We start from the raw sequence: 12,336 nt of genomic DNA, 5'->3' as shown, positions 1-12,336 counted from the left end.
GCTCTGCTCGCAGTCACCTCGCGAGGCCACAGAGCAAGGGCAACTGACAAGCACCCTGGACCTCATGAGGCCAAAGAGCGAGAAGGTTTACACACAGGGAGCCCCGCCAATGAGCCAGCTGACGTGCCACTGACCCCCCAACACCCACCAGGCCAGGCACTGCCGCCCAAAGGTGACGAGGGGAGGAAGGAAGGAGAGGTGACCCGCCGGGGCGGGCAGCCCACCAGCCTCACCCCCACCTCTCCCTCCAGCCGCGGGGATTGTACCCACAGCTAGAACCACACTCTGAATAAAGCAGCAAAGGCTGCCTGCGGATCCATCGGGGCATCCCTGGGACCTGCGTCAATGCAGACTTCTACACTACGGGATTGAACTGCTTGGCCCTCTCACCAGAAGCAGGAGGCACTTCTTAAATTTAAAAACCTATGTTTTATGAGGTCATGAGGTCTTAGGAAAATGGTAAACCATCCAGGAACTCTTAGCAGCATGCCGGTGGATCTAGGGACTGGGCAGGAAGAAGTTTCCTGGATGAAACCAGCTGGACTGACTGCCCTCAGCCTGAGCAACGAACACCAGAGGATGTCAGATGCAGAAGGGACACAGGAGGCCAGAGGGTACACCCCTCGCTTTTCACTGAGGGGAGAGAATCGTGCAAGAAATCCCACCAGGAAAAAGGGGAGGGGAGCTGGGCCCAGTCTGTAGATGTGCAAGTCCTGGTCCAGGAACAGCAGAGCAGAAGCAGAGAGGGTGCAGCCGAGCTCACGCCACGAGGCCACACCACCCTGATGCCAAAGCCAAGCGTCACGAGAAAGGAAAACTACAGACCAGCATCCCTCTTGGCTGCAAATACCCTCAACAAAATAGGCGCTATACCCCAGGGCCAGGTGGGATTTACGCTGGGCATGGAAGTACATCAACCTTTGTACTCTGTCCCCTCAACAGGCCAAAGAAGAAAATCACACAGTGCAAAAGCAGCTTTAACAAAACCCAATACCCATTCACAATAAAGATTTTCAGAACAAAAATAAGAACAGAGGTGAACTTCGTCAACTTTAAAAAGAACATCCACAAAAAAACCCTAAAGCTAACATCACACCCATGGTGAGAAGCTCTAGGCTTTCCTGCTAAGATCAGGGGCAAGAAAAGGATGTGCCCTCTCATCCCTGCTCTTCAACACCATACTAGAAGCCCCGGCTAACGCAATAAGACAAGAAAAGGAAAGGGTACAGATTGGGAAGGAAGATGTAAAACTGCCTTTGTTCAAAGGTGATGTTATCGTCCATGTAGAAAATCCAAAAGAATCAACGACAACGACGACAACCCTGGAACTAATACAGCAACTACAGGAAGGTTGCAGGATGAGGGTATGGCTGTACGTCAGCACAGCGCAGACAGAAGTCAAGTCCAAACCCCCCAGAGTGGCCAGCACATCACTGAAGGAGGAGAACGAGGCTGGAGGCCCGATGCCATGCAGGTCAGGACTGACTCTCATGAAGACGCAGCTGTCAAGACACTGCGGTGCCACTGAGAGAGCACACGGGGAGAGCGTGGGATGGAGCAGAGCGGCCGCTGGCCTCGGACGAATCAACAAGGACGGCTCAACAGAGAGAGGCAGCCCTGCAGCAGACGGGGCGGGGCAGCTGCATGTCTGCACACGGAGAAGTGAATGTAGATGCAGACCTCACGCCCTCCACAAGAAGTAACCAGAAAGAAACCACGAACCTACAGGCAAAAGGCACAGCCACAGAACTCCTACACGATACCATGAGGGTAAACCTAGGTGAGCTGAGGCTTGGCTTTTAAACACGACACCGAAAGCATGACCCATGAAAGGAGAAATGGCTAGGCTGTTCTAAGAGCCTGGAGCCCCCTCTCCTGCGCCCCCATCCGCCTCCCACCTACAATTATGTGACCCACTCTGGGTCCCTGAGGCGACGGGGATGCCGACTCTGGCCCCACAACCCTGCCCGCAGGACGGCGCAGGGAGAGCAGCGAGCATGGCAAGGAACTCCAGGAGGGGGCGTCAGGACCACGTGACCTGGGGCGCGTGAGATGGGAAGTAGTGGGTGTGGTGAAGATCCGGTTGCGGACCCCGCCCCCTGCGATGCCCCAGCAGCGGCCCAGGGGATGGTGGCTGCATGGCGGCCGTGCGTCCACAGGCAACCGAAACCTGGCAGAAAGACTGATGAAGCCTTGAGCACAGAAACGCACTCGAGCCGAGGATGCGGACGCGGACACCCTGGGTAGGAGGAGCAGAGAGAGAGGCCAGAGCATCCAGGATCCAGGAGCGAGACCCGAGGAACCTCGGCGTCGAAAGGCCGGGCTGAGCGATGCTGAGTGAGGGGCAGAGGGGCAGGCGGCACTGGTACAGCCGGGGGACTCATCCGCTGGGCCCCACGCTGCTGCGGGGGGCAAGCAGGAGAAACATGCCCTCAGCCGGCCCGTGGACGGGGAAGAGGCCGCCTCGCCCACACCCTGCCGCCCCCACGTGCCGACCCGGGAGGGGCGCTGCCTCGGAAAGAGCCGGTGCTCTGAGCCCTTGCCAGTGCCTGGGGGGCTGAGGAAGAGAAACGCCACATGGGCCACCTCTGTTCTCTGAGCGCCCGCAAGGGCCCCCAGGAGGGAGGATGAGAGTGGCCGGCCAGCAGAGGGTGGAAAGCGGTGGGGAGGGGGCTCCGGGTGGGAGAGCTGTCCCCGCCCCCGGGGTCGGAGGCTCAGGGCAGGCACTGCACCAGCAGCCACAGGGCATGGAGCGGTGGCACTCACTGTGTATTCTGCATGCTTTTTTCCATACCATTTCATCCACTTCCTGAACTCTCGGTCCATGGTCTGCAAGGGAACCGAACCAGACAGCCCATCAGCAACCAGGCAGCCGGGATGGCACCCACGGCTCCCCAAGCCCCCTTCCTCCCCTCGCCCGCCCGCTCCGGGGTTCCTGGCAAAGGCTCCCGACCGCAGGGAACCCGAGTCAGCGGGCGTGAGAACCACAACTCTATAAACACGTTCCCGTGGGGATGACACCGCTCAGACGTGTGCTCTCCCCAGACCCTGCCACCCCCCAGGCAGACGCTGGCACAAGGGTGATGCCAGCTGACCCCATGGTGCTGGGGGAACTCCCCTCCCCTTGACCCCTGGCACAGGCCACGCCCTCGCCCCATAGGCCACCACAAACCAAGGTTAGAAAGAAAAGCGACAGATGCAACCACGCCGGGAGCCCAGAAGTGCTTACCTCCGCGTACTTGGCCGGGATGTCAGCTTTCTCGACACCATAGTGATGTTTGCAGTTGGTAGCAGCGGCGACCTGCAGCACAACCTGGCCCACTCCTTCAGAGAGAGAGACAGAGAGAGAGAGAGAGACAGACAGACAGACAGCAGGTGTCAGATGTGCATTGTGACAGAGGCCACACCCCAGCCACTGGGGCGATGGCCACGGGCTCTCGGCAAAGGTGCCCGAGTGCTCTCCGAGGTCACAGAATGTGTTCAAATGCCCCAGGCCGTGGGCTGAGCCGCCACCAGGGGACAGCCATCTGGGTTCCACTTCATCATCCAAGGACAACACTCCACAGCCCCCCAACCAGAATCCGTCCTTGGTCCACGGCCACACATGGCATTAACTGTCCAGGCACAGACCCAGCTATGCGAGACCCAGGAACCCCTTGGGAAGGCTCCCGCCCGCCCTGGACACACCACGGTTCCACTACATGGCCAGCTTGCATCCTCAGCCGAGTCTGAAGTGGGCTCAGAGACGGGGCGGGAGAGCCCCGCACCGCACACGCCAGCAGGACGCAGGCAGAGTCTGCGGGCATTTAGCCTTCACGACAAAAGGAAGCTTTTTAAATGGTCTCTCCTGAACTTAGATCAGTTGCACTTTAAATAAAGTGTCAGGAGCCCCTTGACTTCCCATTTTGAATAGAATGTACTCCAATGATGAAAACAAACCTCTATTCAGAAACAGGGTAAACAGGGGAGAGGACGAGCGGTCCCTCCCAGGGGACAGGGGGATGGCGTGGAGGGGGATGGCGTGGAGAGCTCGGCCTGAGGAGGCTGGCGCTTCTCAGAAATCATAAGCCTTTTGACACTAGGGGAGTTTTACAGGCTTTTAGAGAAATGACCTTCGAAGTACGTGCATTCTTATCAAAATATGAATCGTACACCTAAAAAGGACTTAAACCGACGATGACACCACGAAAGAAGCCATCTTCATCCCCATCTGCAGGGCCCCTGCCCGGCTGAGACGGGACTTTCGGGTCTGTGAGCAGGTCACATGGGATGGCAGAGATGCCCCAGCGGGCTGTGCTGGGGGTTCCTGATGGAGCCGCCCAACAACATGCCAGACAGCACCCACGTCAGCCTGTGACCTCATGGGTCCCACCAGGAACCAGTCAGCCCAATGCTTACTCAGGCAGCACGGTGTGCCACGTGTGTGCCTGCCAGGCCCTACCCCCAGGACTCTTTGCAGAAGGACACCCCGTGAGCAAGCAGGGGGGCCGCTTGGGCTGGTGAGTGCGGAAAGTGGGGAGGGACTGCCAGCAAGGTGGGGGCTGGTCCGCCTCAGTGGTCCCTGGGGCCACCTGTGGGCCAAGAGCCAGGAGCAGCCCCAGGCCTGGGAGGGAGCAGGAGGGAGTGCGGCCACGAGGCCTGGGGGCACAGGGAGCAGGGCTCTCCTCTCAGCAGGAGCAGGCTGGGGGCGGGGGCGGGGGCGGGAAGCAGAGCCACAGCTCAGCACTGGCGGCTGGGCGGAGCCCACGGACCTTCTCAAGCTGGCTTAGCAGGAGTGAAGGGGCAGCTTTCTGGGCACAGGAAAGGCGGGCTTGGTTTGCGGCCTGCTGGGTGGGGAGAGGGGTGTGCTGACTCAGGACTGCAGGGTCAGGGCCCCCCCCACTGCCTAGCACTTGCCCCGGACCCCTCCCGGCGGGCACATGGGCATGGCCCACACTCACCGCTACCCAGGTCCACAAACAGGTCGTCCTCGGTCATCTTTATCTCGTCGATCATCTGGGCAACCAGGTCGAAGGAGGTCTCCCCGTACACCTCCGGGGAGAAGGGCTCGTAGTTATTGAGTTTCTCGGGGTCGGTCACCGAGTGGTTGTAGACCTGCTGCAGGATGTGGCGCAGGAGCCCCGTGGACGGCCGCGTGTTCAGCTTCATGGGCTGCGTGGTGCCCTTCCACTGCGGCACAGGGGGCGCCAGTCGGTCCACCTGGGCCCCGCCCCGCCGGCCGTGCCACTGCCCCCAATGGTGACGCGTGTGCACGGGAGCATGTGTGTGAGCCTGTGTGTGGATGTGTGTAGTATGAACCTGTGTGCATGCATGTACCCGTGCAGGGGTACGTGTGCACACGTGTGCACCCCTGGACCCAAGCAGTGTGAGCTCCCCAGCATAGCTCCCCTCTCCTAGCTGGTCCGTCCCAGCGCCCAGAGCGCCCGAGGGGTGGGTGAAGGACGGAGAAGCCCCAAGAAGGCTCCCTGTCACCCGCCCGCCTGCCATGGCCCCCGGGGGCACACCAGGGCCCGGGACCCCTTCGGAAGTAACGAGGCCGCTCAGTCCCGACCGTCTGTGTCACAGCGGCTGCGGTTCCCCACCCCTTTCCCACTACATGGTCCAACACCCTGGGGTGCTGCAGGCTCTGCACTCCCAGGGCCTCAAGGGCCGGGTTGAAGCACCCAAGCGACTCGACAGGCAACGGGGTCCTGAAGCACAGCGTGGGCCCGGAGGAGGAGGCGGGCCCGAGGGGCGGGTGAAGGCCACATACCAGCTGGTGGATGCTGTCGATGGCCCGGTTGTACTTGTCACAGAGCCTCTGCATGCTTTCGAAGCTGAAAGAGGCAGGGGATAGCCGCTGGCCACTGCCGAGCTCGGAACAAGCCACTGGGCCTCGTGGGAGGGGGCAGAGGTCCCAGGGGCATCATGGGGGTCTCCGCGGAGGGGTCGGCTCACGTGTCAAAGCCTTGGGCAGCGGTGCCCTGCAGGCCTTGGGTGAGGAAAGGGCTACGCACAGCCATCCGCAGAGAGAGGCGGGCGGGACCAAGGCCGCCTCACCCCCAACCCATGGATGCAATGAAGTCCCACCGCCCCAGGGCTGGGCCGCCCCTTCCCTGTCCTAGCCGGGGGCGGGGGGGCCTCCATATTCACCCCTCGGCCTAACTTGAGTGGGCGGGGGGGACAGCCGGGGCGCCGAGGGCCACGCTCAGGCAGAAAGGGTTCCCACTCTGCTGGTCGGGTGGAAGGGGATGACGGCCGACACCCCGGCTCTGCAGAGAGTAGGGTCAGCACCTCCCCCCTCACGCCGACATCACTTCTGTTTACTACACCTGTTTAAGTTTCTGACACTTTCACAGATATAAGCAGCCTGTGTTAGACACCTAACAAGGGAGTGGTCGGGAGTTTTTAACAAGACTAGGTTCTCCCAAACACCAAGGGAATGAGTTTTCAACAGAATCCCCTAAACCAGAGGTACCCCCGGAGCGGTATCTGGGGCCATTTGTGGTTGTCACCACTGGCATTGAGAGATGGGGCGGGGGCTGCCTGGGATGGCCCCGTGGAGGATGACCTGCCCGACGCCTGCAGTGAGGGGCTGTGCCTGGTGCCTGCGCTGCACAGGGGAGGGGCTGTCACTCGGGGGCTCGTCCAACGCCCCCTACAGGCAGGGCAGCAAGACGGCTGCTCCCCAGTGAGACACCAGGACTCCGGGGAACCCAAGGACGCACGCGGGGGTGCAGGGAGCACCCCCCGCAGCCCTCCCCACCTGCGTGTTCGAGATCCCCCAGCCCTTGACCCTGGCCCTGGAAGGGCTCTGGGAATCTAAGTGCGCCTTCCTTCCTCCTTAACAGAAGTAAAAGAATTCAACTGGGACCTGTAACCATACGGCAAGTTCAGTTTCCTAGCATGGCAGCTGCAGCTGAAAAGCCAGAGATCTCAAGCGGGAAAGAGCAGGCGCGGCTGAAGCCTGTGAAACTCACACACAGACACACAGAGAGCGATACGCGGCTCCAACACGCCGGGAGCAGGCTGACACGCCGCAACAAGGCAGGAAACCCACATTCCGGGGGAGCTGACCACGTGCACAGGCGCGAGGGGTCCAGCCCAGCACTGGGCCGCGGGGTCCCAGAGAGCACGGCCCAGCAGCCACCCGAGTGCAGTGTCTGTGAGTGACACGCCCGTCCCTGGCCCCAGGCACCCACTCTTCGAAATGGAAGGGTGGACGCGATGGCCAGTCCATCTCCAACTCCTGTCTTCCTACGCGGGCCTCAGGGAGAAAACAACGCACTAGTTCACAACCTCACTTCCTTGTGTTCTGACTTCTACACCTCTTTCAAAGCCTCTGGCTACACCCTGGAAGAGACCTTTTCCTGGGAGGATGAGCAACACGGAAGCTCAGGGGACCCTGGGCACCCGGATCCCTGCCGGGATCCACCCGACAGAGGAGCTCGGCCCTCTGCGCCAGCCCTGCTGTCACAGACCGAGGTCGCACGGGTCCCTGGGGTGGGCGCCGTCAGACCGCCCCCCCCCTCCCAGCCCCACGTCCTTCCAGTCTTTCCTCAACCGGCTGAACACGGAGGGAAGAACACCAAACCCCCACCTGCAAGCACCTTGCACCAAAAGCGCCTTTAAGCACCCCAGCTGCTCTAGGCCAGGCCCACGGCACTCAACCATCATGAGACGTGAGCTGCACGGACCTCGAGACCATCATTCAAGGTCAGCGGCCACAGGCGCCCTCACCCCAGGGGCAGGAGGCGTCATCAGGGGTCAGGACCCACGTATGCGCTGGCTGCCCGAGACCGTGCGGCCACCTGTGCCAACGCTGCGGGGGTCTGGCTGCTCTGGACGAGGGGCCAGCACGGGTGGCCTCTTGTCACAACACAAGTGCTAATGACTGAACGCAGAGGAGGGGGAGGCAAGGGGGTGGGACCAGGGGCTGACTGAGGCTGGGAAGGCCGGCCAGGACCACAAGTCCTCCAAACGCGGAAGTGAGCCCACGTGAGCAGGCTTGGCAGCAAGGCCTATGTGGGGCTCGAGGGCGCCTTGGGGCCGCGTTCTCTGCCACGAGCAGCTACCTAAGCCCGAGCCTGCGTGCCACCTCAAGCCTGCCAAGGACAGAGACAGGCAGGAGCGTTTCTCAAAGAAAAACAAAAAAAATTCCAGGCAGGCATTCCAGACACAGCCTCGCCCTTCCCCACCCACAGGACTCTCCTTGGAGACCCAGGATGTGGCTGTAGGAAACTGCTAGACTTGGCCAAAGCCAAGTGAGACCTTGACCAGAGCTGGGCAGGGACCAAGGCTCCCCAGGCCAGGCCGCTGGCGCTGGCAGCTGCCCGCCGTGAAGAGTGACTCCTAACTTGGGGTAGTTTCACACACACACCAATCCCAGTTGCTGCAACATGCAGTTTCCAATTATGTCCTCACTCTGACAGCCTCTGCCAATATTGGATAAACATTTCCTACCAAAATAACTCAATGCTGGCTCTGAAAGGAAACTCTAAAAGGAACTTTCCCATCAGCCTGCAGCATCGAGGAAGATCTAATTATAGGCTGTGTCCACACACGCTGAGCCCGTCCCAAGTGGAGACGCAGTCCGGGCAGAACCCGGCTTACCTTTTGGTGTCGTAGTCGATTAAAACATAATTCTCCATAGCGAGCTTGAGATCTGGGATTTCTTCACAGACCCACCTGGAACACAAAGAAGACTAGTATCAGTGCTCTGCTGTTTACTCTCAACACTGTTCGTAGACACTGTTTACTCTACAAAGACAGAAACAAAACTTCCTGGTTACCCAACTCAAAATGTGGAAGAGTGAAGGGAGGTGTTACTTCAAAGCAAAGGCTGTGAAGTCGACAATGCCGTCATTACAATGATGCTGTCCTTATGAACTACACAAGTATTAGGTTGCTTCAAGTTCCAACAATGTTGTCCACTGGGAGCTAAATGGACTTCATGTGTTACAGGGTCTAGGAAATCAAATCAGCTCAAATCAGGGAGTCTGAAAAGCAATGTATGGACCAGAAATGAAAGGGAACTATTATTTGAAGAATTAACTAATCCCAAGACAAAAAACGGGGCTTCTTCAACAAACACACTGAGGGAATTCCCTGGTGGGCCAGGCCAGTGGTTAGCACTCAGAGCTTTCACTTCCAAGGGCCTGGGTTCAATGCCTGGTTGGGGAACTAAGATCCCAAAAAAACAAAAACAAAAAAACACTGCAAGGGAAAAAAAGAGATAGAGGGGGAACCTGCGGACTGAAAGACAAAAATATATCCACCAATCCCAAGGTGTAACCCTGATTGGATCCTGATACGACCTTGAGAAAAATTGTGAAAGAGGAGTCATCACTACAGAACTTACAGAGAATGAAAGGAAAATAAGGGATATTATGAAAAATGGCATGTCAATAAACACAACAACTTGGGAAAGATGAACAAATTCCCTGAAAGACACAAATTACCAAAACTGACAGAAGAAGAAACAGAACATCTGAATAGCCCTATACCTATTACAGAATGTGATTTCCTAATCAAATACCTCCCACAAAGAAACTCCAAGCCCAGGTAGCTTTGCTGGTGAATTCTATGAATCACTGGAGAAGTAACACTAATCCTTTTCAGCTTTATGAGGCCAACCATTACCCTGACAGCAAAACCAGAAAAAGACAAAGCCTTGTAAAGATAAAGTCATCTCCAGGAAGGAAATCTACAGATCGGTTTCCCTCACAAACACAGACACAAAAACCCTTTAGAAATATCAGTAAACTGAAGTCAGCAATACATCTTATTCAAGTAGAGTTTATCCCAGGAATGAAAAGTTGTTTAACATTCTAAAACTAATCACTGTAGGGACTTCCCGGGCGGTCCAGTGGTTAAGACTCTGCGGTTCCACTGCAGGGGGCACGGGTTCCATCCCGGGTTGAGAAACTAAGATCCCACCTGTCGTGTGGCACGGCCAAAACAAAAACAAAGACAAAAACAAACTAGTCACTGTAATTTACCTCATTAAGAGAATAAAAGAGAAAAAAAGTCATAGGATCGCCTCAACAGATGCAGAAAAGGCACACTACGAAATTCAATTCCTATTCACATAAAAACTTTCAGGAAAACAGAAAAGGAAAGGGCCACCCTCCACCTGATGAAGGGCATGGGGTCGTGGTGGAGCTGCTGTCTCTCAGCAACAAGCCCGCTGCTGCCTGGGGCTCTGCCAGGAAGGGCACAAGGAGACCACAGGTCTGGAGAGGAAGGAGAGCTGGCTCTCTTGTGCCCGCCTGGGTCCCTGTGTCATCCAGTGAGACTGCCTCACCCAGCAGCAGGTAGTTTTCTCCATCGTACAGACCCCAGGCCCCTCCAAACACACACACCGGCCCTAGCCACTGGTGGCCGGTGCTCCCACGTCAGGGGTATGTCTCCCCTCCCTGCGAGACCCACCCAAGCTAGGTCACCACGGCAGCTGAGCAGTGCTGGCTTCCATGTGTCATCCCCCCCAGCCCCTGGCTCCCTCAGACCCAAGGGCCCCTGGAGTCACTGCCCCCATGGTCATCAGAGCCTCTCCACCTGGGCCTTCAGGGTGAGCGCCTTCACCGCTGGCGAGCTCTTGTCCAGCACACCTGCTTTCCCTTGGGAGGCCCCTAGCACAGAAGCCAAGGGCCCCCGCAGCCAGCACCAAGCTGGCAGTGCGAACCTGCGCTCCCCAAGGACGCGGTGGGCGGGGACCTTCAGCCTTCTACCACAGGTCCTGGACAGCACCACAAGGCAGGAAAAAGGAATGCACAGCATAAAGGCCAGGAAGGAAGACGCAAAACTGTCCCTACTCACACACACGACTCAATACACAGACCATCCTAAGGAATTTACAGAGGACCTACCAGAACTCATGTGAATTCAGCAAGGTCACAGGACAAAGATCAACTATATTTATAAATGCCAGCAACAAAGAATTTTAAAAAGGAACAATTTTTCTTTTTCTTAAACAAATTTAATTTATTTATTTTTGGCTGTGTTGGGTCTTCGTTGCTGCACGCAGGCTTTCTCCTAGTTGCAGTGAGCAGGGGCTACTCTTTGTTGCAGTGTGCAGGCTTCTCATTGCGGTGGCTTCTCTTGTTGCGGAGCAAGAGCTCTAGGCATGTGGGCTTCAGTAGTTGTGGCAGGTGGGCTCCGTAGTTGTGGCTCGCAGGCTCTAGAGCGCAGGCTCGGTAGTTGCGGCGCACGGGCTTAGTTGCTCAGTGGCATGGGGGATCTTCCCGGACCAGGGCTCGAACCCGTGTCCCCTGCATTGGCAGGCAGATTCTAACCACTGTGCCACCAGGGAAGCCCAAGTGAACAATTTTATATGTTACTTAAAATAACATTAAAACGTGGACTTCCCTGGTGTCCCAGTGGTTAAGAATCCGCCTGCCAATGCAGGGGACACGGGTTCGAGCCCTGGTCCGGGAAGATCCCCCATGCCACTGAGCAACTAAGCCCGTGCGCCGCAACTACTGAAGATCCCACATGCTACAGAGCAACTAAGCCTGTGCACCACAACTACTGAAGCTCATGCGCCCTAGAGCCTGCGTTCCGCAACTACTGAGCCTGCAAGCAACAACTACTGAAGCCCGTGCACCTAGAGCCCGTGCTCCGCAACAAGAGAAGCCACCGCAAATGAGAAGCCCCCGCACCGCAGTGAAGAGTAGCCCCTGCTCGCCACAACTAACGATAGCCTGCGTGCAGCAACGTAGACCCAACGAAGCCATAAATAAATAAATAAATAAATGTAAAAAAACCACAAAATTTAAATGTAAATACTTAGGGATTATCTTAAGGAAAAATTTGCAAGACCTCTACATTGAAAACAACAAAACATCACTGAGAAAAATTAAAGACAACATAATAGTAAATATGTAAACAAACAAACAATGCTCATGGAATACAAGACTAAATCTTGTTAAATCTCCTCCTCAAACTGAACTGCAAAGTAATTCCTATAAAAATGTCCAGTAGGTTTTTTTCTGAGTAACAGACAAGCTGATTCTCAAACTGACATAAAAAGGCAGAGAATCCAGAATAGCCAAAATAGTCTTCAAAAATAACAGCACTGTTGCAAGACTCACACTGCCTTAATTTGAGACTTAATGTAAAGCTAAAGTAATCAAGAGTGTAGTATTGGCAGAGAGGTGAACAAACAGATCAATGGTACAGGACATGGAATCCACAGATAGACTAAATTTTAACAGCTGATTTTTGACAAAAGCACCAAGGCAATTTGATGGGGAAAGGAACATCTTTTCAACAAATGAGACCAGAACAATCGAATACTGAATGGAAAAAAAAAATCTTGACCCCCCCATAAACACAAACCCTCATCAGACATAAACG

The 12,336-nt window shown here is 56.5% G+C and overlaps 1 protein-coding gene across 8 annotated transcripts in view; it reads right to left on the bottom strand.

Moving 5' to 3' along the window:
- DOT1L (DOT1 like histone lysine methyltransferase) overlaps positions 1–12,336 on the bottom strand; it is a 58,053-nt gene that overhangs the window by 27,582 nt on the left and 18,135 nt on the right. For 7 of the 8 annotated variants that reach the window (XM_082623557.1, XM_082623559.1, XM_082623552.1 and 4 more), the window contains 5 exons: positions 8,593–8,667; positions 5,753–5,816; positions 4,941–5,169; positions 3,230–3,324; positions 2,767–2,829 (listed from right to left, as the gene is read on the bottom strand). In XM_082623557.1, the coding sequence (XP_082479683.1) occupies positions 2,767–2,829; positions 3,230–3,324; positions 4,941–5,169; positions 5,753–5,816; positions 8,593–8,667 (526 nt within the window). Of the gene's footprint in view, positions 1–2,766; positions 2,830–3,229; positions 3,325–4,940; positions 5,170–5,752; positions 5,817–8,592; positions 8,668–12,336 lie in introns of those variants that run through there. The other variant, XM_082623558.1, reaches the window with a different exon arrangement.

Source organism: Mesoplodon mirus, assembly GCF_964341445.2.
Source record: "Mesoplodon mirus genome assembly, chromosome: 5".
In the NCBI taxonomy this organism is placed as follows: Eukaryota; Metazoa; Chordata; class Mammalia; order Artiodactyla; family Ziphiidae; genus Mesoplodon; species Mesoplodon mirus.
Note: the sequence above shows the minus strand (reverse complement) of the source record. Positions and strands in the feature narration are given on the sequence as shown.